The following is a 27,877-nucleotide window of genomic DNA, read 5'->3' on the forward strand; positions in this document are numbered from 1 at the left end:
GACTTGGTGACTCTGGAGGGACTCCCTTTTGCTTCTCTTCCTCTGACTACAAGAGGCGCTTCAGGCAATTTCTGCCGATGGCGAATCTGTTTGCCTTACAGCAGGCAAAAGGCAATTTCATGTGATATGACACTATTTTATTACAATAACAAAAATTGAATCTTGAATCTTGATTCTTTGGAAACTCTTTTGTAAACTTGTTTGTAGCATAACCAATTGTCCATGGTGTTATAAGCTGAATTTTTGAAATGTAACATATATATATGCACGTAATAGTCGAATTTGTTAACCAATGGGGTGGTAGGTTTGGCATGGTGGTTAGCACAACACTTTTACAGTGCCAGTGATTAGGACAGGGTTTGAATCCTGAGCTTACTGTAAGGAGTTTGTACATTTTGCCCCTGGCATGTGGGTTTTTCCTGGGGGCTCTGGTTTCCTCCTAATGTTCAAAACATACTGGGGTGTAGGTTAATTGGGTGTAAAATTGAGCGGCTCAGATTTGTGGGCCGAAATGGCCCGTTACTGTGCTGTATGTCTAAATTTAAATGTTTAGGATAAAATTTAGGGGGTCGACTACTGCTATATTATCTTTGACCACGGTAAATACCTGCTTTGTTCATCAGGAGTTTGGATGGCCAGATGGGTGGTGTCTGCGTTCGTGGGTGCCTGGTGTTCGGATGGGCAGGCGGCCAGGACCTAGCAAGAGTCTGTGGTCATGGAGGTGAGAGGTCCGATGGGTGGGCGGCCAAGGCCTAGGTGAGAGTCCACAATTGGGGCATCAAGAACTCCGATGAGCGGACGGCCAGGGACAAAAATTTGAGGGGGGGGGGGAACAACTTTACACATTATCAACCTTTACACGCATTTATACGGTATTCATTAATATATTCAGCAACTAATGTAGTAAAGGCAGTGAGTGGACTACTCATAATAATTTGGAACACTGAGGACTACACATTTTCTGGAGCCGCCAATTAGATCCTGCAGAAAAATCCCATCGTACTCTTAGTTTAGAAATTTAAACACAGACACCAAGGTGAGAGGTATTGTTGAGCAGTAGCACCCTTCCTATTGGATGTGGAAGCAGCAATTTAGTAATACTAACTATGTACTTCATCATTGCAAAATTTTGCACTCCTCACCTTCATGACCTCTGCGATCTGTATCCATTCCGCGTGAGTTGGGTCGGTGGCTGTCGGCTGATGGGCTATGAAGTGTAACAACACAATGGAGTAATCTGGCGCTCTCTGGTAAAGGAACAGAAGGAAAAATGTAATACCTTCCCGTTGGAACCCTGGCCATCTTTCTTTCTTGTCCTACACTCTGTAGAGACGAGACCATCAAATCTCAACCCACACCATCTGGTTTCTCCACATCCATTGCCTACAATGGATACTACTCATTCAATCCCTCCGAGAATGTACTATTGTTTAACAATATTTATTTATTTTTATATTCATCCTGCATGTAAATCACTTGTAAATATGTGTACTATGTCTATATATGTGTTTGCATGTTTTACACCGAGGACCGATAAACGCTGTTTTGTTCAGTTGTACTTTACAGTTGAACTTGGTCTAACTTGTCTTGCTTAAAGTCCTAATGAAAAACCTTTTAATAGTTGAGTTTGTATTCCCAAAAAGGAAACAACTGAAACCTAAGGAGTCTCATTCATATGGGAAACATTTTTCTTAATTTTCCCTTGTTTTAGTTGCCTTGAATGCCTGTATTTCTGCTTGAAATTGGGAAGTGCAACTATGGAACTGGGCAAAGGAATGGAATATGCAATTTTATTACGAATATGAGCTGATGCATTTTGGAGGTTAAACCAGGCCAGGGCATACAAAATGAATGACTGCACACTATTGTTGAACACAGATCTCAGGGCAAAAATACATAGTTCCCTAAAAGTGACAACACAGGTAGTCTGATGTATGGCATGCTTGCCTTCATCAGCTGAAGCATTGTTGCAACATATTACAGTTGAAAAAAATATTGGTTAGACCATATTGGAGAATTTGTGTACAGTTCTGGACCCCATACTTCAGGAACCATGTGATTAAGCTAGAGAGAGTGCAGAAGAGATTCACAGAGATAGGTTCTGGATTGGAGGGCTTGAATTATCAGGAGTCATTGATAGGTTTTATGTTTCAAAAAGGAGTCTCCTTCACTCCATTTTTCATGGAGTGAAGGAGACTACTTTTTGAGACATTAAAAACTATGAGGAGCATAGATAGGGTAAATCGTCACAGTTTTTTTTCCCCCAAGATATGGGAGTCTGAAACTAGGGAGCTGAGGTTTAAGATTAGAGGGAAACATTTAAAGAGGATCTCAGGGGCAAATTTTTGCCATACAGAAGTGAAATAAGCTTACAGTAAAAGCAAAAGAGGCAAGTACAATTACACTTAAAAGAAAGGTATATGGATAGGAAAGGTTTAGAGGGATATACACCAAATATAGGGAAATGTGATGAGCTTAGATAGGCAACTTGGTTGGTATGGATGAGTTGGGTCTGTGTAACTCTATGAATCCACATCTTCTAGCAATTCATTCTTAAGATTTTTTGCAGCTGAAAGACAAGGGAATAAGTTTAGCTGATAAGGTTCAGTGCATGAACTCTGCCTGTAGGATTCTGATCTGGTTTACATACCTCCAGATCCTCTAGTAAGTGGGGCATGGCCAAACAGAGCTTGTCATTGTTCCAGTAACGATAGCCATAAACCTGAAACCCAACATAGTGGAAGACAGATGCATGCTTCTCTACATAAACAAATCAAAGAAAAGTTATTCACATTTCAAAATCATAACTTGCAAATTTAATAGTGTGTTACACTGCCACAATCCCCCCCCCCCCCCCCATCTCTGCACCACAGCACTCCTCACTTAAATATCCACAGTACAGCATATGGCAGGACCCTGTGACCATTAATATCCAGAAGGAACTAGGGGTGTCAGTCCATCCTGTACATCCAGAATGTGGCAGCAAAAATGAACAGGGTGGTAAAGAAGGCATCCAGCATTGATTGATCAGGGGTATTGAGTAAGGAAGATGGTAAGTTGTGTTACAGTTGCATAAACTTTATGGAGGCCAGTTTGGATGTCTGGTTATCACACCATAAATATGTGGATGCTTTGGAGAGGGTATAGAAGAGATTTACTAGCATGTTCTCTGGATTGGAGTGATTTAGCTGTAAGAGGTCAGACAAACAAAAATTGGTTTTGATGGAGCATAGGAGGCTGAGGGGCGACCTGATAGAAGTTTATAAAATGATGAGAGGTGTAGATAGTCAAGTCTTTTTCCCAATGTTGAAAGGACAAATACTAGTGTGGTGGGAGTTTGTCTACCCAGTTGGGCCCTTGGAGATGTGCCATCAGGGCTGACCAGGTGCCTGTGGAAACATTCCACCAGGCTGTTTGATCAAGGGCGGTACGAAGCTGGATTTCTAGCAGCTGCACTGCTGCTGACCACAGAGACGAGGTGAACTGGGCCCCTCTGACCAAGGTGATGGGGGCAGGGAGGAAAAGTCTCACCACCCAAGTTATGATCAGCATCCTGGCGCATGTCTCTGCCATCATATCAGTGACTGGGATGGCTTCCGGCCACCTCGTGAACCTGTCAGGGACAGTGCAGGATTCGAACCCGGGTCACTGACGCTGTTACCACGTTGCTCTAACACTATAGGAACAGGAAGGCATAAGAATAAAGATTAAATTCTGGCCAGGGTAAGAGTCCAGATCAACAAAACATGTTAATTGGATATGGCAAGAGGAAAGGTGAGAATTGATTTTGGCTCCATGAAAGGAGACAGAGGGAAAAAGGAAGAAGAAGAGAGAGAGAGAGCTGGGGTAAAGGCAACAGGGGGAAGAAGAGGGGGATGGGTTTAACGGAAACTGGAGAAGTCGATCTCAATGCCAGCCAGCTGGAGGGTGCCCCGATGAAAGATGAGGTGTGGTTCCTCCAATTTGCAGGTGGTTTCAGTCTGACATTGCATGAGACCATGTCAGCAAAGGAATAGAATGGGGAATTCAAATGGTGGCCACTGGGAGATCCATGCCATTTTTGTGGACAGAACAAAGGTGCTCAACAAGGCATTCTCCCAGTCTGTATCCAGTCTCTCCAACATAGATGTATCTTTACTTCCTCTGAATGCTGCAAGACTGGCTGAGTTCCTCCAGCATTTCTGTGTGCTTTTACTAAGTCATCTTTATTACACAGGTTGGTAGGTCCCTTGAATGTCTGGCTGGGAGAGATGGTGGAAGCAGATATGATGGAGATATTTAAGAAGTGTTACCGACAGGTGAACAGGGAGAAAATAGAGAGATATGGACCATTTGCAGGTGGATGGGTTAGACTGAGAGCGAGGACGGCACAGATGTAGGAAATGGAAGGGACCATTCTTGTGCCATATTTGATGTAATACTTTTGTTTTTGATAAATTACATGGTGTAGCAGAGACAGACATTCATTGCCATTGAGAAAAATCTGGTGGTTCCATTTTCAACCTATTGCAGCTTTTGCAATGACAAGTCAGGAGGTACGAATGGCAACTTGCTGGTTGCTGAGGCTGGCCATTGTCTAATGTTTGTTCCCTGGAAATAACTGGACCTGCCCTCTCTGTGTGTTTCCTTAAAACTTTCTCATGGATGTTGATGAAAAGCTTCTTATTTAATAAATGAGATCATTAAATTTGTTAAACAGGAGGCATCGTTAGTATAGTGTTAGAGCAACGTGGTTACAGTGTCAGTGACCCGGGTTTGAATCCTGCACTGTCTGTAAGGATTTTGTACCTTCTCCCTGAGTCTGTGTGGGTTTCCTCTGGGATCTCTGGTTTCCTCCCACCATTCAAAACATACAAGGGTATAGGTCAATTGGGTGTAATTTGGCAGCACGGGCTCATGGGCCTGAAAGGCCTGTTACCATTCTGTATGCCTACATTTAAGTTAAATTTAATTCAATGATTATTTCTTAATTGTCTTTAAGAAGGTGGTGGAGAATCACAATCCAGAGAGATACCATAGGTGAAAACTGCCACTCAGAGTTTGGAATCACAAATTGGCCACATTTGTAAAGAATAAATATTTACTTCCTTTAAGGATATAAGAACAATTTTATGGCACAATTACTAATAATGACATGAGCTAAATATTTCTCATTATTTATGCACCTTCAGTTAACTTGCACAAATGCTATGATGGAATTTGAATGCATGCTTATTCCAGATAATTAGTTCATGCCTCTGGGCTACTAACTCAGTAACTTAACCACAATGTCACCTTTTGCAATGGAGAATGCATTTGAAAATCCCATTGAAGGTATCTCCATGAATACAGAGATCATTCTGTTATGAGAAAGGCGAATGAATATAAGATCTTTTCTTCAGTTCAAAAAATAACTCAAATGTTTTGATAAATCACACCACAATTAGCATTGTGGTTAGTGCAACACTGTTACCAGCATAGTCTGTAAGGAATTCATACATTCTCCCCATTTCTGCATAGATTTCCTCTTGGTGCTCCAGTTTCCGCCCACCATTCGAAAAAAATGTATAATTTTAAAATTAAAATACGTACCGGAGGATCTTAGGTCAACTGGGTATAATTAGGCAGCTCATGGGCTGAAAGGGCCTGTTACCGTGCTGTATGTCTAATTTTAAAATTAAAATACGTATCAGAGGATCGTAAGTCAACTGGGTATAATTAGGCAGGACATGGGCCGAAAGGGCCTGTTACCGTGCTGTATGTCTAATTTTAAAATTAAAATACGTACCAGAGGATCGTAGGTAAACTGGGTATAATTAGGCAGGACATGGGCCGAAAGGGCCTGTTACCGTGCTGTATGTCTAATTTTAAAATTAAAATATGTACCGGAGGATCGTAGGTCAACTGGGTATAATTAGGCAGGACATGGGCCGAAAGGGCCTGTAACTGTGCTGTATGTCTAATTTTAAAATTAAAATATATACCGGAGGATCGTAGGTTAATTGGGTATAATTAGGCAGCTCATGGGCCGAAAGGGCCTGTAACCGTGCTGTATGTCTAATTTTAAAATTAAAATATGTACCGGAGGATCGTAGGTCAACTGGGTATAATTAGGCAGCTCATGGGCCGAAAGGGCCTGTATCCGTGCTGTGTGCCTAATTTTAAAATAAAAAGACTGCAGTTACTGGAAATCTCCAATAACCACGAAAGTTGCTGGAAACACAGAGTTTCTGGGAAGAGAAACAACCAAACGTCCTTCATCAGCATAGGATGAAGGATGTTTGGTTTTATATTGCAAGGAGGAGCAGAGGAATGGTCTTGAAAAAGGTACATCTGAGGACAGATTCAGAAGGCATCCGCTTTTGGTGCTATGGCAAAGGATGTGGGAATGAGTTTTGGGCATCATCTGATCAATGACAAGAGGAAAACAAAAACCAGTGAAGGTGAACACAGCAGAGACAGAATGCCCATGGCAATGTCACCGGTACTGAATGAAGAAAAAGAAATGACCTAAACTAATGCAGATATCTATGCTGTGAGATCATTCAGGTATGTGTGAGAAGGCATGGAACCTCAGCCTAATGTCTGAACTCTGTTGTTGCAGCACTCCTGCTTCACTCTGGACTACAAGCTGATTATGCTGTCCAAGTCTTTGCTCAGGGACTGAACAACCTTATAGCTATGCAGTTTGAGCACTCTCCACTGGTCCACTTATCATGCAAGTCCATAAGACAGAGCAGCAAAAATACTGTAGGCTATTCAGCCCATTAAATCTGCTCCCCCATATAATCATGATCATTGGAGGAAGAAGTTGATTGGAGCGAGAGGTCAGGTGACCTGAGGAGTGGCAGCAGTTAGAATTTAATAAGGGGTGAGGCAGCAGTTTGAAGCTGATTGGAGGAAGAAGCTGAGTATCACTATATAAGGGACTGTGTAGCAGAGTGGTCAGTGAGGGAATAGACTGGGTCAGAGTGGTAAGATTTTTGGCAAGAACAGGTAAGAGCTGAGGGATAGTAGGAGGTGAAGTAAGGAGGGGGCCACAGTTTTCAAGGAACAAAAATATTCAGTAGGTAGGCACAGATATATATTTTGTTCCTCTAATCATAAATAATGGGAATGGTAGCCAAGACTGGGGAATGCTCCTCTTGCAGAATGTGGCGGTCAGGGAAGTCAGCAGTATCTCTGACGACTTCCTCTGCAAGAAGTGCATCCAGCTGCAGCTCCTGCCAAACCGAGTTAAGGGACTGGAGCTGGAGTTGGATGAAGTCCAGATCGTTCAGGAGGCAAAGGGTTGATAGACAGGAATTATAGGGACACTATCATACTTAGGATGCAGGAGGAGAATAGAAGTGTGACAGTTAAGAGAGGGAAAGGGAACAGGCAGTCAGTGCAGGGCACCTTGTGGCCATTCCCCTCAATAACAAGTATACCATTTTGGATACTTCTGGGGGTACAACCCACCAGGGAGAAGCCACCAGTAATCGGGTTTTTGGCATGGAGTCTGGCCCTGTGGCTAAGAAGGGAAGAGAAGAAGCAAGCTGAAGTGATAGGGAATTCCATAGTTAGGAGGACAGATAAAGGTTCTGTGGAAGAGATTGAGTATCCCAGATGGGTTGTTGCCTTCATGGTGCCAGGGTCTGAGATATCTCAGTTCACTATTCTCAAGAGGGAGGGTGAGCTGCCAGATGCCATGGTTCATATAGGGATCAATGATGAGGGTAGGAAAAGTGAGGAGGTCCTGCAAGAAGATTTCAGGGAGTTAGGTGCTAGGTTGAAGGACAGGGCCTCCAGGGTAGTGACTTCTAACGGTGCATGCAATTTTAGTATCATCTTTTCCCTCCTTTATCTGCTCTGACACTCTGGTTTCTCTCCCTCTGCAAATTGAGTTTAAACCCATCAGAGCAGCACTAGCAAACCTTCCCGCAAGGTTATTAGTCCTCCTCCAGTTCAGATGCAAACCACCCTGTCAGAACAGGCCCCACCTTCCCTGGAAGAGAGCCCATCGATCCAGAAACTTGAAGCCCTCCCTCCTCACTACATGTTTAGCCACACGTTAATCTGCTTTATCCTCCTATTTCTAACCTCACTAGCTCATGGCACGGGTAGCAATCCTGAGATCACTACCCTGATCAACCTAGAGCCTAACTCACTGATCTCTCTTGAGATCCAGTCCAACCTGATTTTCCTAATTTCTTTGGCTTGGCTTCGCGGACGAAGATTTATGGAGGGGGTAAAAAGTCCACGTCAGCTGCAGGCTCGTTTGTGGCTGACAAGTCCGATGCGGGACAGGCAGACACGATTGCAGCGGTTGCAGGGGAAAATTGGTTGGTTGGGGTTGGGTGTTGGGTTTTTCCTCCTTTGCCTTTTGTTACTTGCATGTTAAAATCCCCATAACTGCCATAATATTGCCTTTTTTATTTGTTGTTGTAAATTGTTGTCCACAACCTGGCTACTGTTTGGAGGTCTGTATATAACTGCCATCAGTATATTTTTACCCTTGCCATTTCTTACCTCAATCACAATAATTCTATGTCTTCTCATCCTATGTCCCCTTTTCCTAATGAGTTAATGTCCTTCCTTACCAACAACCACACCACTCCCTCTTCTTCCCTGTCTATCCTTTCGAAACACTGTGTATCCTTGGACATTCAGCTCCCAATCACATCCATCCTTTAACCATGATTCTGTAATGCCCATAACATTATACCTGCCAATCTGTAGCTGGACCACAAGGTCATCAACTTATTCCTTATGTTGTGTGCATTTAAATACAAAACTGTAGCGGACTGAGCAACCATGCAGTTAGACAGACTGAATCGCTGCCCCAGTCATCTGACACAAAATGGCGTGGGCCCCCTTCTCTTCCGAGGAGTAACCCGCAGCTAGCCATACGCATTGCCTGTGGAACAGCGCCACTTCTGTGATGTGTGCCGCTGGATGGGGAGTGATGCCGCGACGCATTGACATTACTTCCTAAGGCCAGCACGCCCCTCACAGGAAGTGGGCGGTCTCCTCAAGCAGCCCTAGGAATTCAAAATAAAATTCAGTTACTGGTTCACCTCGTGGTGTGTGAACGCCTCTCATTTCGGTAGTGCTGCTGTTAGCAGACGCTACAGTGGTGACCCCAACTGTTCCAACATCTATGGAATCTACCTCCAACACGACAAAATGCAGGATGATACTACTGCTACAGTTGCAACAGCTGCCACCAATGCTGTGGATGTGCATTTGCTGCGTTTCTGGGCCAATCAGCCCAGGTTACAACTGCCCAAGTCACAGTTACCGATTAGAGGCATTGTCCCAGAGGATACCAAGTTCTGGCACTGTGATAGTACAGGTCTATCACCAATGTACATAGTGTATATAGTTACTGTATCTAGACTGTGCTTACAGCGATTGGCTGAGAGCTAAGCCACTCCTATTGTCTGGGCCTTAAAGGGTTGTGTCCCTAGCCAGGTCGGATCATTCCGGACTGGTCGGCCACCTGTGAAGAGCTCCGGTCTTTTGCTAATAAAAGCCTTGGTTTGGATCAACAAGTCTTTGGTTCTTTCGACGAGCTCTACAATTTTATTAGCAAAAGAATTTTTTTTGAAAGGGATGGAGCGTTTAACTCAGCCAGAAAAACTTGATATCGACCCACAGTCAGCTACAGCCTTCAAAGCCTTTAACTTCTGGCTGCTGAACTTTGAAAACTTCCTGAGATTCATTCAGGTAGAGGAGGATAACCAGCGTCTAACAGCATTGCTGTCTATGGTGTCCTTGAGAGTCTACGAGAATATCCAGGATGAGACCACTTACACCGCAGCCATAAAGGTACTGAAAGGACTGTATGATCAACCGGTGAACAGAGTTCATGCCCGGCTCGTGCTTGCGTCGAGGAAGCAACAGCCCGGTGAGTCCAGCAGGGCATATTTACAAGTATTAAAGGCATTGGGCAAGGACTGTAACTGTGTGGACAAAACTGCTGCCGAGATCACAAATGATCTCGTCCGGGATGCCTATGTGGCCGGGCTCCGATCGAATGAAGTGAGGCTGCGCTTGCTCGAACAAGGGGTAGAAAAACTAGAGGACGTGGCCCGGATTGCAATCACAATGGAGGATGCAGCCTTAAAGTCCACCGAGCTCTCTAGGGACTGGACCCCACATTCTGATGTGAGTAGAGTGCCCTTCTACCCTACCCCTGACGGCCTGTCGGCTGCTGCTACCCTGCCCCGTGCGAACCTGAAATGTTATTTCTGCGGGAGGGACAAGCACAGCAGATCCCAGTGCCCAGCAAGAAAAGCCAGGTGCCAGAAGTGCCTTAAAAAGGGCCACTTTGCTGCAGTCTGTAGGTCTAAAATGGCCGCCAGCAAACACAGTGCCTCGTGTGAAGCCCAATCGCCGCTTTCCCATTCAAACTCTTCTTCCCCAGAGCTCTCGTCCAATGAGAGCGAGGGCTCCCCTGCACGGCAACGCCTGACGTCACGGAGACGCCGAACCCGGAAGGGGCAACCCACCGTCGCAACCATGGTGATGGCCCGCCTCTCGCCCCCGTGCGGAACACTTGACACTACCGCCGCTGCTGCCGCCGCCACCGCCACAGCCACCCCCGGGGCCGACGCTACCGCCGCTGCTGCCGCCGCCACAGCCACCCCCGGGGCCGACGCTACCGCCGCTGCTGCCGCCGCCACAGACACCCCCGGGGCCGACGCTACTGCCGCTGCTGCCGCCGCCACAGCCACCCCCGCGGCCAACCAGGTGCTCACCCTAGCGTCCATCGCTGACGACCGCCAGGGCCCGACCGCCGCGACCAACGACCTACCCACCGCCAATCGCGAGCAACTACAAACCCCAATACTTACTATTCACCCGCCAACGCCGCCACAACAGCACTTCCGGGAGGTCCTCCAACCTGCTCCTCGAGCGTTGACTACGTCATCCCGTTGCGTGACGTCATCCCGTTGCGTGACGTCATCGCGCAAAACTCCCCTGTCAACTGCTTCAATAACACTGAACCAGCAATGCTCTCATCCCCTCACTAAAGCAATGGAACTGATTAAAGTGCATGGACACTACACCAATTGCTTATTTGACTCTGGGTCAACTGACAGTTTTATCCAGCCAGATCTGGCCCTCCGTTGGGGACTTGACATTATTCCCACTACCCAGAGGATTTCATTAGCGACGAGGTCACACTCGACTGGGAGTGACGGTCACCCACTTCAAATTATTCGTCCTTCCCCAATTGTGCGCCCCAGTGTTGCTGGGATTAGACTTCCAGTGTCAGTTCCAAACGGTGTCCCTACACTTTGGGGGACCCCACGCCCCCCTCTCGGTCTGCCATCGCCCTACTCCCGAAGCACCCAAGCAACCCGCCCCCATGCCCCGGGGCCAATCCTGCGGCCTTTCCACACTCCGGATTGCCCCGCCAGCACTCTTCGCAAACCTCACCCCTGGCTGGAAGCCTGTGGCCACCAAAAGTTGGCAATATAGTTACGAAAACAGGCAATTCATTAGGAGTGAGGTGCGTAGATTGCTGGATGAGGGCATCATCGAACCCAGTTCAAGCCCCTGGAGAGCCCAGGTGGTGGTTGTCAAGAATGGGGAAAAACTACGGATGGTGGTCGACTATAGCCAGACCATTAACCGCTTCACGCTCCTGGATGCGTACCCCCTGCCACGCATCACGGATGTGGTGAACCAGATCGCCCAGTACCGCATTTTCTCCACTATTGACCTACGTTCGGCCTACCACCAGCTCCCGATCCGCTGCGAGGACCGACCATTCACGGCCTTTGAAGCGAATGGGCGGCTATACCAATTTCTCAGGGTACCATTCGGGGTCACGAATGGTGTCGCGGTCTTCCAGCGGGAAATGGACAGGATGGTGGACCAGAACGGGCTAACCGCGACCTTCCCGTATCTGGACAATATCACCATCTGCGGCCACGACGTGCAGGACCACGACGCCAACCTAGACAAATTTCTTCAAACTGCCCGTCAGCTAAACCTGACTTACAACTTGGACAAGTGTGTCTTCCGGACCACACGACTCGCTATTCTAGGTTGTGTGGTGGAGAACGGGATAGTCATGCCAGATCCTGACCGCATGCGTCCCCTAATGGACTTACCCCCCCCCACATACCCAGAAAGCTCTCAAACGTTGCCTGGGCCTTTTCTCGTATTACGCCCAATGGGTTCCAAACTACGCCGACAAGGCGCGTCCTCTTATCAAGACCACCTCTTTTCCCCTCTCGACCGAAGCCACAGCGGCTTTCGATCGAATCAAATCTGACATCGCTGCTGCGACGCTGCACGCGATCGATGAGTCTGTCCCGTTTCAAGTCGAGAGCAATGCATCCGACTTCGCCCTGGCAGCCACCTTGAACCAGGCCGGTCGGCCTGTAGCCTTCTTCTCCAGAACCCTCCAGGGTCCGGAGAGTAGACACTCCTCGATCGAGAAGGAGGCCCAGGCCATAGTTGAAGCGGTGCGTCGTTGGAGACATTACCTCGCTGGGAGGCGCTTTACACTGTTGACTGATCAACGCGCGGTCTCCTTCATGTTCAGCAACACCCAGCGTGGTAAGATAAAAAACGACAAAATCGCCAGATGGAGAATCGAACTCTCCACCTTTAACTATGACATCCTGTACCGGCCTGGTAAGCTCAACGACCCGCCTGACGCGCTCTCCAGGGGGACGTGCGCCAGCATACAGATGGACAGACTACGGAAACTCCATGAGGCGCTCTGTCATCCAGGGGTCACTAGGTTTGCTCACTTTGTCAAGGCGCGCAACTTACCCTACACAGTCGAGGAGATCCGCTCCATGACCCGAGCCTGTTCGGTGTGCGCTGAATGCAAGCCCCACTTCTTCCGTCCGGATAACTCCCACGTTATCAAAGCCACCCGCCCCTTCGAGCGTCTTAGTGTAGACTTTAAGGGGCCCCTACCGTCGACCAACCGTAATACCTACATCCTTACGGCCATCGACGAGTACTCCCGCTTCCCATTCGCTGTAGCCTGCCCAGACACCACTGCCACCTCAGTGATACAGGCCCTTCACAGTATTTTCACCATCTTCGGGTACCCCAATTCCATCCACAGTGATAGGGGGTCCTCATTCATGAGTGCAGAGCTGCAACAGTACCTTCTGGAGTGTGGTATTGCTTCAAGCAGGACCACGAGCTATGACCCACGCGGTAATGGCCAGGTCGAGAGGGAGAATGCCACCATATAGAGAGCGGTTACACTGGCTCTCCGGTCTAAAGGTCTCCCCACCTCTCACTGGCAGGAGGTTCTCACTAGTGCTTTACACTCCATCCGCTCCCTCCTATGTACTGCAACAAATGCCACCCCCCACGAAAGGATGTTCCTTTTCCCGAGGAAATCCGAATCGGGAACCACTGTACCGGCATGGCTCACCGTCCCTGGCCCCGTCCTTTTGCGACGCCACGTACGGCACTCAAAGAACGACCCCTTGGTCGACCGAGTGACTCTACTCCACGCGAACCCACATTACGCATACGTGGAGTTCCCAGACGGGCGGGAGGACACTGTTTCGGTGCGGGACCTAGCTCAGGATGCGGTAGACCCAGCAAACCCCCCAACTCCTTCTCCAGGCCCCGTGCCGCAACAGAAGGACCAACAGCATCCCAATGACCCGGGCTACCCTGCCGACAAAACGACTGGGGAATTGAGCGACGGAGCAGTCGCTCCCGACGAGCCCGCTGGCAACACCACTCCAGTGACCCCAATCCCGGCACCACGGCGGTCACGCCGGATGGTCAGACCCCCTGACCGCTACAGTCCTTGACCTACCCCTTCCTTTCATTCTCTCCCTCGTTTTTGTTTTTTTTTCCAGGGTCAATTCTCCAAGAAGGGGTGAATGTGATAGTACAGGTCTATCACCAATGTACATAGTGTATATAGTTACTGTATCTAGACTGTGCTTACAGCGATTGGCTGAGAGCTAAGCCATTCCTATTGTCTGGGCCTTAAAGGGTTGTGTCCCTAGCCAGGTCGGATCATTCCGGACTGGTCGGCCACCTGTGAAGAGCTCCGGTCTTTTGCTAATAAAAGCCTTGGTTTCGATCAACAAGTCTTTGGTTCTTTCGACGAGCTCTACAGGCACGTCGTCAGCGCCCTGGATAACGCTACCACAGCAAAAGTAAGCTCATTTGTGAAAAATCCTACTATGAAGCGTTAAGTACGAACAATTCTGGCGTTTCCTCCTCGATTCCCTGGAACACTGTCCATATCCTGAATATGCACGCCCTGGGCGATAGGAACCTCTCCAAGCTCATGCACAAAATGGTGGCCTTAGCAGTCAGACACAAAATTTGTTTCTTGTTTGAGGCCCTATTCCTCTTCAAGCTACCGGTACACGTTTCCTCGGCAATATCTGACATGGATTTCAGTACCCCACACACCTGGTAGCCAAGGAAGCAGACAGACTTTTCTGCACCCTGCAACAGAATTCCATACATGTGCAACTGATCAACACTGTTGGCACCACCAGTTCAGCACCCCCACCCCACCCCCACCAGGCCCCCCAGCAGTAGCCACAGCCCAGCCGCAACGTAACAAGCGCTCAGGCAAACAGAGCAAATACTATTTCTAACACTGCAAATGGGGCTGTAGTACCCAGCAGTGCGTCCCTCCATGCTCATACTCCAATGCCAAGTCAAGCATACTGGCAGGAAATGGACCAGCTGCCCACCGATAGTGGCCTCAGAGGTTGGCACACATAAAGGCCTACTCTACTTCAGGGACCAGCAAACAAAGAAGGATTTCCTAATTGACACGAGCGCAGAGATAAGCCTCATTCTGCTGACGTATTTCGAACTCAAACACAATCCCAAGGCCTTCCCCTACAGACAGCCAATGGTTCCTCCATTCCAAATTTCAGAACCCAGCTGGTCACAATCCATGCTGCGGACACGGTTTTCCATTGAAAGTGTACGATTGCATCTGTGAGGTGAGCCCTACTTGGAACAGATTTCCTTTGGACACACAAGCTTCTGGTACACATGAACGGATGCCGTTTGGTCAACGCTACCACGATCCAGACATACCCCCTTACTCTACGATATAGTTTCTTTCTACTGTTAGGAATCCATGCTCTGGACCATAACAAATATGCCTGCCTGCTGGCCAAGTACCCATCACTGTTAGCGCCCAACTTCCTCAACGCTAAACCAGCACATGATGTGGAGCACCACATCGTGACCACTGGGCACAGTGCCTCCTCCAGGACAAACTCCTTCAAGTTAAGACTGAGTTTGCTGACATGGAGGAGTTGGATATCATCCGCCATTCAAACAGCCCCTGCTGCACATGGTCCAGAAGAACCACGGTGGTTGGCGCCCGTGTGGTGACTATAGGTGACTTAATGACATGGAGGTGAGAGGTCCAATGGGAGGGCGGCTCAGATAGATACCCCATTCCACACGTCCAGGATTTAACCACGAGGCTCCAGGGCTGCCAGATCTTTTCAAAGGTGGAACTCGTCAAAGGGTACCATCAGATTCCAGTGATTTCATCTTAATAATGTCCCGAAAATGGCCATTATTTTGTTCTTTTTGGGTTCTTTCAGATGCCTTTCAATCTAAATAACACAGCCCAGATGTATCAGCGTCTCATGGACATGGTTGGCAAGGACCTCAATTTCATCTTTGTCTACCTGACATTCTCATTATCTGCCCTGACGCCAGCACACACACAATGCACTTGACTCACTTTTTTGACAATTTTGTAGGAGGTCGAACTCACAGTGAACCCGGTTAAGCCAGTTCGGCCTGGAAGCTCTTGATTTCCTGGGACACCATATATTCCAAGAGGGGGCCACACCACCGCCGGATAAGGTGGAAACCATCCAACGTTTTCCCAGTCTGATCACAATCAAAGGCCTAAAAGAATTCCTAGGGATGGTGAACTTCTATCACTGTTTCCTTCTGGGAGCGGCCACCCTCATGCAACCCCTATTTGACCTCATCAAACTTGGTGACAAGGTGCTCTAGTGGACACGGAAAACTGTGGAAGGATTCTAGGCAACCACAGCGGCACAACCGAAGGCCACATCTTTGGCCCATCCAGATTCTTCCTCCACCCTGGCCCTTACAACAGATGCATCGGACAGAGCGGTTGGTGCGGTGCTGGAGCAGTGGGTCGATGAACAGTGGTGCCGCCTGGCTTTCTTCAGTAAACTCTCCGGACACACCAGAACTTAAATACAGCGCGTTCGAGCACGAACTGTTGGTCCTATGTCTGGCAATACGACATTTCCGGTACATGTTATAAGAAAGAGTTTTTATTGCCTACACAGTCCACAAACCATTCCCCATGCAGTCAACAAGGTTTCGGACCCATTGTCGGCAAGGCAACAATAACACCTCTCCTACATTTCCGAGTTTACAATGTTAGATTGCCATGTTGCGGGCAATCTAACAGGGTGGCCAATACGCCGTCCAGACTGGCCATCGCCACTACCTCAGGAGGGCTCGATGTTGCTCAGCTGGCCAAAGATCAAGCAGAGGATGCGGACATCCAGGCCTACCGGACCGCCATCACCAGCCTGAAGGTTAGCGATTTCTGTCCTTCACCGGGGAGCCCGACTTTTCTGTGCGACATGTCCTCAGGTTTCCCCAGACCCATCCTATCCACGACCTGGCGACGGTGGGTGATCGACCAAATTCACAGCCTGTCACATATTTCCATAAGGTCCATGGTCCGCCTGCTGTCTGACAAGTTCATGTGACACGGCCTCTGCCGTGATATAACCCTGTGGGCTAAGACTTGTTTGGACTGCCAAGGCACCAAAGTGCACAGACACACCATGGCCCTACTCCAGAGCTTTGACCCTGCGCTGTGCTGTTTTGACCATGTGCACATGGACATCGTTGGCCTGCTCCCCGTGAGCCAAGGTATGTAGTATTTATTCACAGTAATCGACTGTTTTACCCATTGCCTGGAAGCAATACACATGCAATACAGAGACTTGAGTCAGATCTTTCTTGTCCAATTGGGTAACACGCTTTGGAGTCCCTACCCACACCGAGGGGCCCCTTTTACGTCTTTGGTCTGGGTCAACCTAGCCAGGTTCTGCAGCAGCTAGTTTCACCACACCATGGCGTACTATCCTCAGGCAAACAGCCTCATCAAACATTTCCACTACCACCTGAAAGCAGCCCTGAAAGCTCAACTATAAGGACATAATTGGATGGACAAACTCCTATGGGTGCTGTTAAGAATTCACACAGAACCAAAAGAAGACCTACCTGCCTCCTCTGCTGAGATGGTGTTCAGCTCCCTGCTTACCATCCCAGGGGACATTCACTTCAACCCTCCCGGCCCATAACCCAGAGCCTTAGATGTCCTCCAGCGATTGAGGGAACAAATGGGTAAACAGAAATCTCCGCCACCTTCCCAACATGGCTCTCCACCCTGCCACATCCGGCAAACCTGCAATTAACCAAATTCATTTTTGTTCAGAGAGGACAGCAAGGGACACCCCTTCAATTCCCCTATGAAGGCCCATTCAAGGCGTTACAGTGTGACTGTCGATTTTACCTTGGACATTGGGGGGCGGCAGGACAGGTTTACCATTGACTGCCTCAAGGCAGTACATCTGGACTCAGACCAGCTCACCCTGGATCCACGGTCAGACACAGAGGCTGCCCGCCCAAAGACAGTACTTGGTTAAAGGGTGGCAGCGATTCTGGGGTGGGGGGTTGGCGGTGAAGCAGGCTGAGTGACCACACAGTTAGACAGGGCAAATTACCCCAGTTGTCCAAGGACAACCCCAGTTGGCGATACACATTGCCCAGGGTACAGCACTGCTTCCGTGTTGCGTATCACTGGACTGGGAGTGGCACAGCGATGGACTGACATCACTTCCTAAGGCCAGCGCACCCCTCACAGGAAGTGGGCGGTCTCTTCAAGCAACACGAGTAATTCAAAATAAAGTTCAGTTACTGGTTCACCTTGTGCTGTGTGGACGTCTCTCATTTTCGTCGCACTGTCATTAGCAAATGTTACAAAATCTTTAGCCCTGTATTTGTTACCTTGTTAACTGTGTCCCTGTTGCACTGCATCCCTATCTACCTAATGTAATGGAAGATTCTAACCGTGTTGTTTTTTACTTTTGCAGCCTTTGCTTCTGCAAGGCTGAGAACCTGCTTGTTTTTTAGAATCAGCAGACATAAGCTAAATTCCACCAAGGGGCTACAGATGCTGTTATCTGAAGAAAGGACATCTGTGTACCAAGAACATTTAATCTTCCTGCTTGTTTTTGGTCACAGACTGTCAGAGGCCTAGCCTTGATGTAGAATAAACCATTGTATTCAAAGTGATAAGCTGAAAATTATGTTATTCGATAGAAGCCTAGCATGCTAGCTTGCTCGCTTATCTTTCTTGCTGTGCTGGGAATAGGTGCTTGGGTAAGCAGGTTTTGGGTAATACAAGCCATGGACCCGCTGCTGAAGTTTGAGACTCTCCGAGAGGTGGCAACATCTCTCAGCAAGAAGAAGAACTTCTAGAGTCCAGCCAACGTCCTAGTCTGGGGAGGTGGAGAAGCTGCTACCGGCGCCCTGACAACCTACTCCAAGTGTGCAGTCGTTGCCTCGCTTCGGCAGTTGCGACCAGTCCAGGCGTTGATAAGTATAGTTGGGAAGGGCTTGCATATTGTAGTTTGAAATCAGCTTTTGAATTTGTAATAAACATTTGTATGAACTGAACTGCTCTCGGTGTGTGTGTCTATTTTCTTTCGGTAGCTCAAACGCTGTGACCAATCTAAAATGAACAAAATGAGAGGTATAGTTTACCCAAGACATCTGTCCTTCCACACAAACACACGACCAGTGTTGGAATCTAGGGGTTAAAACAGTATGAAATAAATGATTAATCAATAAGTTTATTTGGACTGCATGAGTCAGGGAAAGAGGAATGTGGCTAAGTGGCTGTCACAGCATGGAGCAAAGTTGGCTGAACAAAATTGGCTGCTCCCAAGATACAGGGAGAGGATATGCATAAAACGATTTAGGAGGAATGCTCAACTGAAGGAGGTGGGAAGTAGCACAGGAGACACAGGCCAGATCAGAACAAAGAATGGCCCGCAAGAATCAAAGGGAATGGAAAACCAGTCTAGGAGGAAGATTAAGGCACGAGGAGGTGTTAAAGAGAACAGCAGAAATTGGCCAGACAGGGACCGAATGGTGATTAGAAATATCTGGGGATGAATTAATTTCAGATCTAAACAACAGGATAGTCTGGCCTGGAGGATTAACATGGGAATGCTACACCCCAGAAATCTGCAAAACAGGAGATGACTTGTGATAACCCTTATGCAAAAAGATCTAGCAGGGAAAACAACTTTTGTTCTGTGTGATAAGATTGACCTATATAAACTGTGCCAACTGGACAATAGGGGTCAGTCTCGGGGAGTAGCTCACTGGCAGGTGACCTATGAACTAACAGACTGACCCAGAGCTCTGTTAAGTTTTATTCTTGTGCTGTGTAATAAATTGACTGTTGAACCGAATACCTTCTCCTATCACTTCATTCAAAGAACGCGCTGGACTCAGACTACACATAGACTAAATTAAGAGTAAGTTAAAGCCAGAGTCCAACAATTTGGTGACCCCGACGTGATGAAGATGGAGAAGTGACGGAAGAAAAGATACGAAACACCGGTCGATTGTGGTGTGATGATAACAACAAGTGACCATTCAACAGAGGGAGGTAAGCAGACGCCTGTTCAAACGAAGTTCTGCTATTGGCAAAGATAAAATTGTGTGTTGTCACTACTCTGCAAAAGACCTAGTTAAAGACAAGAATAAAACAAAAGGAGGTTGGAATCCCTCTACGGAGGTTGAGGTCCCTCTAGGAAAAGGAGGTTGGAATCCCTCTACGGAGGTTGAGGTCCCTCTAGGAAAAGGAGGTTGGAATCCCTCTACGGAGGTTGAGGTCCCTCTAGGAAAAGGAGGTTGGAATCCCTCTACGGAGGTTGAGGTCCCTCTAGGAAAAGGAGGTTGGAATCCCTCTACGGAGGTTGAGGTCCCTCTAGGAAAAGGAGGTTGGAATCCCTCTACGGAGGTTGAGGTCCCTCTAGGAAAAGGAGGTTGGAATCCCTCTACGGAGGTTGAGGTCCCTCTAGGAAAAGGAGGTTGGAATCCCTCTACGGAGGTTGAGGTCCCTCTAGGAAAAGGAGGTTGGAATCCCTCTACGGAGGTTGAGGTCCCTCTAGGAAAAGAAGGTTGGAATCCCTCTAAGGAGGTTGAGGTCCGGTTGGAATCCCTCTAAGGAGGTTGAGGTCCCTCTAGTAGAACGGGGTTGGAGCCCCTTGTAGCAATCTCGAGAGGTAGATTTAGACACTTGGCCAAGTAGTATAAGGTGTATTGTGTTATAGTTATTTGTTTCTATAGTGTGTAATAAGTATTTGTTTAAGAATCGTGTACCATAGTAGTGTATAATAAGTATCCGTATAAGGTGTATTGTGTTATAGTTATTTGTTTCTATAGTGTGTAATAAGTATTTGTTTAAGAATCGTGTACCATAGTAGTGTATAATAAGTATCCGTATAAGGTGTATTGTGTTATAGTTATTTGTTTCTATAGTGTGTAATAAGTATTTGTTTAAGAATCGTGTACCATAGTAGTGTATAATAAGTATCCGTATAAGGTGTATTGTGTTATAGTTATTTGTTTCTATAGTGTGTAATAAGTATTTGTTTAAGAATCGTGTACCATAATAGTAATAAGTATCTGTATAAGGTGTTCGGCATTTAACTGTTTTTTCATGCACGCTGGTATTGTTGCTGTGTATATCACTGTATTACTCTCGATGTTTTAAGTATTTCTGAAAAAGGGGCAGCAGAGGTTACAGATTGTACTGTTTTACAGGGTAGAGAGGGCATAGAGGCAAGGTATTTAGAATACGGATCAGGGAAACACAGTGGGGATAGGCAGTCACACAGTGAGGCATCAGTGTACACAGACTAACCGCAAAACAAACAATAGACACTTCACACAACCACGAGACACATAATCCCCCAGCTGGCTCTCTCTCTGATCATCCCTGAAGGGGAACACCTGTTTTCAGGGAGCTGCTGGTCATCTGGTGGTTATAATAACGTGGAAAGGGTCGAAGTAGAGTGCAGGGTGTCAAAATCCTACCAGGAGAGAGAGCCAGGGAGTACGAGGTCTAAAGGGATAAAAATCGGAACAGAGATGGAAGGAGTAATAAGGGATGTAGGGCAAGAGTTCGGGGAAGACAGAGGAGTTCCCCCATCTGTAGTCAGACAGTGGGAAAATACAAGGAATCAATTACTGGGAGGATGACCGAAGGGAGAGGAAGGACAGGCTAGGGAACGGTACGAACAGATTTGGAAAGAGCTGCAGAGTCAGGGGAAGGTACCACGAGGGTTTGAAAAAATCCGGCTGTTACTGTACTTAGGAGAAGCAGAGAGGGAAGCATGATCACACACAGAAGACAGGGTCAGGAGAACCCTCGCTTCCCTTTGGGATATGCGTTGCGGGAAAGGGGGGAAGTACGGCTTCCAGAAAGATATAGACAGATGCCGCTAATTTATGAGGGTCCGCAAATTGGGGAAAGGTATCAACCCTTCTCATTCACTGACATGAATTGTATTTTGGACAAAATGCCACCTCCGACTGAGGGAGGTGGAGCGTGGATGGGAAAGTTCTGCCAATTTACGATGGGACATAAGATAGCCATAGGGGATTGGAGAGCATTATTGGGGAAACAGCTTGGGCTGTGGGAGATTCAGCAGGTAGAAATGATCGCAGGAATCACTAGGTGCCTCGATGCTGAGCCATTTGCCAACCATGCTACGGCAATAGGAGGGGCAATGCGGGATAAGTTTCCCGTTCCCCCCGGTGTCATGCAGTCCCTGACTTTTTCCATAAAGGATGATGAGGAGATCTCTACTTTTTTGAGTCAGTGTAAGGAGAATTGGACCAATAAAGCAGGAGTACACCCGGCCGCAGATCCCTTGCAGACTACTCTCTTTAGGGCTGCAGTAACAAGCGGACTGCCAGCTGTTGTGAGGGAGACGTTAGATAATAACCCTGATATTCCTGGCTGCTCGAATGAGCAATGGGAAAAATATTTGACCCATCACCTGAAACGTTACAGGGCTAAGCAAAAGGAGGACAAACAAACTACGGAGTCTGGCAACTCCTTAAGCTTCAATTGGCAGAGGCTAGGCAAAAGGCAAATGAGGAAAAAAAAGATTTCCTCAAAGGGTGCGAACCAGATGATTCAGCAGCCACCGCAGCCACCACAAGGGAATGATACTAATTGGCACCCGGCCCCATATTGGGCACCGGGTCCCACCGATGGGGGCAGAATGGGAGGTCCAATGGGGGGATTCCGAGTAAGAGGGAGAGTTCGGAGTGCTCCACGAAGGCAGCCAGCCGTATGTTTTGGATGCGGTCAGCCAGGACACTTGAAGAGAGACTGTCCCCTAGTTTGGGAGCCTCGGGACCCGGGGGCAAGGGGCTATGGACCACCACAACAGGAGCCTTGGGTCCAGCCCCAGAGATCGTCAGTGCCACCCCCGGTACATCAGGCACCCTATGCGGCTCTAGCTCCGAGGAGACAATTCCCTTTGCTGACAGAGGAGGAGCAATATTGCCCACAGTGACGGAGCCCGAGTACCCACGAGCAGGCTAGGTTGGCAGACCCTTTCCTGCAGATGAAAGTCATGGACATGAAAGTATCCTTTTTAGTGGATACAGGAGCCAGGTTTTCAACACTCACTGGCGCTGAGTTTCAAGATAAAACATCATCCTCTAGCGTCCAGCTGATAGGGTTCTCGGGTACACCAGAAAATCAGCCGTTTTCTACACCACTAGTCACTTCTGTGGCAGGACAGACTTTTACACATCAGTACATTTTGTCAGCCAGGTGCCCTACCAATCTCTTGGGCAGAGACCTGTTGGTCAAGTGCGGAGCATCGATCCTTTGTGGACCCAGCGGAATAGAGGTCACCTTTCCAAATGGATATTCTATGAACTGTTCAGTAACTACACTGCATTCCAGTTCTCAGATGTTGTTGGCGGCAGCTGGAGGATCCGCGTCTGAGGGACAATGGGCTGACATTTACTGGGGGCTGCTGCAACCTGAGGACCCACAGAAGGGAGGGCTGCTAAAGCTTTATAATCAATGGAAGCCGTGGATCCAGACGTTACACCCGTATACCCCTCCCTCGGACCCTCCCTATATGACCTTCTTTTACGATAGGGATGGGGATGAAATGTATCAGCATGCCTTTTATGAAGAGGTAGAGGGCAGGCAATGGGAAATTAATTCGGACTACATAGTGATAGGAAAGGAGGGAGTGGCCGCTGCGGTGGCACTGACATCTGAACAGCTGGAATGGTATGAGATGGCAGGTGAGGCCATTCCTCATGTCACCCTTGCGATTGGCACTACTCATCAGGCAAAAGATTTGGGACCGATGTGTCGGAACTTGAAGTCCCTAAGGGACTGGTCTGACACCCAAATACCGACAGTGCAGTTCTCCTCATCTGGTCAGGCATACAGAATTTTGTCTCCGACACATGATCAAGTCCTCCTTGAGCATAGACAGATTGAACGCTTTCATGGTAGAGAGAAGATGGATCACCCCGACTCGGCCCCTATGCTAGATTCTCTCCCTGAGAACCTGTGGTCAGTGGGACCAGCAGATGTGGGTTTTTGTCAGCAGGTTGATCCCATAACCTTCGAACTGTCAGATTTCACCCCTATTTGGCAGATGCAGTATCCCCACAAACCTGATGCTGAGGAAGGTTTGGCAAAGACCATTGATGGCCTTATGTATTCAGGGGTGTTGGAACATTCGCGTTCTAGTTGGAATACACCCATTTTACCGGTTCCTAAACAAGACACGGGCAAATATCGGATGGCCCATGACTTAAGGCGCATCAATGGTATTGTGAGTACACCCACAGTTCCAGTACCAAACCCATATACTGCCATGACTGCTTTAACCCCCAACCACAAGTGGTTCTCTTGCATAGATTTAGCGAATGCTTTCTTTTGCTTGCCGCTGGCAGAACCATTAAGAGATGTGTTTTCGTTCACGTATAGAGGTAGAAAGTTGCAGTATACTAGGCTTCCACAGGGCTTTATTTTATCTCCAGGGATTTTCAATCAGGTGTTGAAAGAACAGCTGGGGGGGCTAGCACTGCCAGGTGGGGTAGTTCTGATCCAGTATGTAGATGACATCCTATTAGCAGCACCTGATCATGCTTCCTGTTTGGAGGCCACCTGTCTCCTGCTAGTGCAGCTGTTTAAGGCAGGCTTTAAAGTCTCTCGCTCAAAGCTGCAATGCTGCAGGCAGGTGGTCACCTTTTTAGGGAGAATGGTCTCAGCGAAAGGCACAGGGATTTCCCCTGCACATCAAACAGCGATACTACATCATACAAAACCAAAGACAGTTAAAGAGATGCTTTCGTTTTTGGGTTTGTCAGGTTATAGTAGGCAGTTTATCCCATCGTATGGTGAATTGACACATCCACTGCGAACTTTGGTGAATGAGCAGGGGATGAGGAACCTGGGAGCTACACTGGATTGGACTGCACAGGCTGAGATGAGTTTTATTCTATTGAAGCAAGCTCTTACAACAGCTACAGATTTGGCGATTCCAAATTATAAACTACCTTTCTTTTTGGATGTTTCTGAAAAAGCACACACAATTGATGGTGTTCTTTTTCAGAAAAAAGGGGGTGGAAGATGTGTGCTTATGTATGTGAGTATCACACTAGACCCAACGGAAGACAGACACCCACCATGTACGAGACATTCAGCGGGAGTAGCAAAGATTTTACAAAAGGTGGCACACATAGTAATGGGACATGGCCTGACAGTATTAACAACACATAGTATTGTAGCATTTGTGAGCTCCACAGCATTTACAATGACTTCGTTAAGGCAGACGAGACTAGAAAAGATCCTGAATGCTCCAAATGTTACGTTTACCCATGAAGGCATTAACATGGCAGAAAATAGTGGAGAGGATGAACCAAACAATAAAAGGTAAGATCGGGAAAGTACAGGCACGGACCAAACTAAATTGGGTGGATGCGTTGCCTCTGGCATTAATGTCAATAAGGAGTTCGGTAAGTTCTGTGACAGGATTCACTCCATATGAACTACGAACGGGGCACCAGTTCCCGGGACCGGGAGCCGGAAGTCAGACTACGAAGAATGAGGTAAGTTCAATGGGATGCAAGCTGTATTATGATAAACTAACGGCTCTGGTGTCAGATTTTTCACAACAGGTCACAAGTCCCAACAGAGAAGGGGAAACACCGATACCTTCAGTCGCGGAGTGGATTCTGCTAAAGGTCATCAAGAGAAAGTGGTCGGAGCCCAGGTGGACAGGACCCTACCGAGGGGTGGAGAGGACGTCCCACGCGGTTCGACTACAGGGAAAAGGCGAGACGTGGTATCATTGGAGTCAGTGTGCAGCCACGGACCCACCAGCACGGACACTGGAACAGATTCGTACGGCGGCGACTGAGAACCTGTGAGCAACTACGGACTAAGAACTTTCTGAACGGGTCCCTTTAAAGAACATATTGGACTCCGGGGACTGTTGATGTAGAATCTATTGTTGTTTAAAAATCGATGACAATGGGCAAGCAGTAAAGGAGATTTCTTCAGGTATTCGCAAATTAGCTCACGTCCCGGTTCAGACCTGGCGACCCTTGGGCAGCGCATGGCTGGGAAATTTGTTCTCTGGAGACTGGGGATGGATACATACTATAGTGCTAGTTGCTGGATTTGTGGTTTTGGCGTTGATTCTGATCCCATGCATCCTTCCCTGCCTCCAGTGCCTCATTCAACGAGCGCTGTCACAGAGAGACATCCCCAGACCCCAAGGCATGTATTTGTCCCTACTGCCCTCTCAAGAGTGTAATGATTACAAGGGATCAGAAATGCCAACCCTGGCATGTAACCCGGATTTCTCTATCTAATAAGTTAACTGGTGGTTGGTCTCATTTTCATGAGACCAAAAGGGGGACTGTTGGAATCTAGGGGTTAAAACAGTATGAAATAAATGATTAATCAATAAGTTTATTTGGACTGCATGAGTCAGGGAAAGAGGAATGTGGCTAAGTGGCTGTCACAGCATGGAGCAAAGTTGGCTGAACAAAATTGGCTGCTCCCAAGATACAGGGAGAGGATATGCATAAAACGATTTAGGAGGAATGCTCAACTGAAGGAGGTGGGAAGTAGCACAGGAGACACAGGCCAGATCAGAACAAAGAATGGCCCGCAAGAATCAAAGGGAATGGAAAACCAGTCTAGGAGGAAGATTAAGGCACGAGGAGGTGTTAAAGAGAACAGCAGAAATTGGCCAGACAGGGACCGAATGGTGATTAGAAATATCTGGGGATGAATTAATTTCAGATCTAAACAACAGGATAGTCTGGCCTGGAGGATTAACATGGGAATGCTACACCCCAGAAATCTGCAAAACAGGAGATGACTTGTGATAACCCTTATGCAAAAAGATCTAGCAGGGAAAACAACTTTTGTTCTGTGTGATAAGATTGACCTATATAAACTGTGCCAACTGGACAATAGGGGTCAGTCTCGGGGAGTAGCTCACTGGCAGGTGACCTATGAACTAACAGACTGACCCAGAGCTCTGTTAAGTTTTATTCTTGTGCTGTGTAATAAATTGACTGTTGAACCGAATACCTTCTCCTATCACTTCATTCAAAGAACGCGCTGGACTCAGACTACACATAGACTAAATTAAGAGTAAGTTAAAGCCAGAGTCCAACACCAGCTGCCCCAACTTATGGGCCAACCTCCTCTTCTCCTGCCTCTTCACCTTGGTTCCCACCCTCGCTGTGAATCTAGTTTAACTCTCCCATCCCCCCAACAGCAATAGCAAACCTCCCTGCCAGGATATTGATTTCCCCTCCAGTTCAGGTGCAACTTGTACAGGTCATCCCTTCCCCAAAAAGGGTTCTAATGATCCAGGAACATGAAACCTTGCCCCCTGCACCATCTGCTCAGCCACATTTTTGACTGAATTACCTTCCTGTTCTGACCTCATGACAGCAGGAGAAATTCCGAGATTATCACCTTGGATGTCCGCTCTTCAGCCTCTTTCCTAACTCCCTAAACTTACATTGAAGGACCTCTATCCCACTCCTGCCTTTGTCATTGATACCAATATGTATCAGGACCTCTGGCTGCTCACCCTCCCACGTCATCAAAACTGTACTTCAAATGGGTTGATAAAGGCAAATGAGATTTCTATGAAAGTATAATCATTGGAAATATGGAAAAATAAAATTAAAATAAATGCCTGAAGATCCTTACAGTTTAAATTTACTCTAAAGCAACTAACAAAAATGTACAGAATTATGTTACAAATGACAGGAAGTACTCACCCCAGTAAGGGATAGAGACATAAACTCGAGCTTTCTTAAGGTAGGTTATGTTGTACCACTGATAGAGAAAATGGGCGCCAATGAACAAAGCACTATTGCCTCCGGGAACCTGTATACTGTCAGCCTGGGAAATAAGGAAAACATGGTAAGAAATCAGTCCCTCTTTGGTGGCCTTCTCATCTATCAACTAATACAACTGTCCACTTTCCAAGCCTCGTCCTGTTTTGTGTTCCTGCCAGCCATTAGGAAGGACAGTAAAACCCATGGTATACAGCACCTTCGGGGATTGGTTGATGGCGGAGATGCAAATTTTCCGGTTGCCTGAGGCTCACTCTTACAATGCCTAACTAATGCACCAGCCTTAAGAATAAATAATTTATTAGACACAAGACACAATCTTTCCTGTAATTTTGTGGGTTCTTGTCTTGTAAAGCAACTTTGTGTGAGGCACTTTGCCAAAGGCCTTTTGAAAGTTCAAATA

At 47.5% G+C, this 27,877-nt stretch overlaps 1 protein-coding gene across 4 annotated transcripts in view; it reads right to left on the reverse strand.

Moving 5' to 3' along the window:
- Positions 1-27,877, reverse strand: part of LOC138753911 (aspartate aminotransferase, cytoplasmic-like) — a 61,033-nt gene that overhangs the window by 26,147 nt on the left and 7,009 nt on the right. For 3 of the 4 annotated variants that reach the window (XM_069917461.1, XM_069917460.1, XM_069917463.1), the window contains exons 2-4: positions 27,397-27,520; positions 2,651-2,760; positions 1,143-1,247 (exon numbers count right to left, since the gene is read on the reverse strand). In XM_069917461.1, coding sequence (XP_069773562.1) covers positions 1,143-1,247; positions 2,651-2,760; positions 27,397-27,520 — 339 coding nt within the window. Of the gene's footprint in view, positions 1-1,142; positions 1,248-2,650; positions 2,761-17,235; positions 17,294-27,396; positions 27,521-27,877 lie in introns of those variants that run through there. The other variant, XM_069917464.1, reaches the window with a different exon arrangement.

The sequence above is a fragment of the Narcine bancroftii genome, chromosome 2 (genome assembly GCF_036971445.1).
Source record: "Narcine bancroftii isolate sNarBan1 chromosome 2, sNarBan1.hap1, whole genome shotgun sequence".
Lineage (NCBI taxonomy): Eukaryota > Metazoa > Chordata > Chondrichthyes > Torpediniformes > Narcinidae > Narcine > Narcine bancroftii.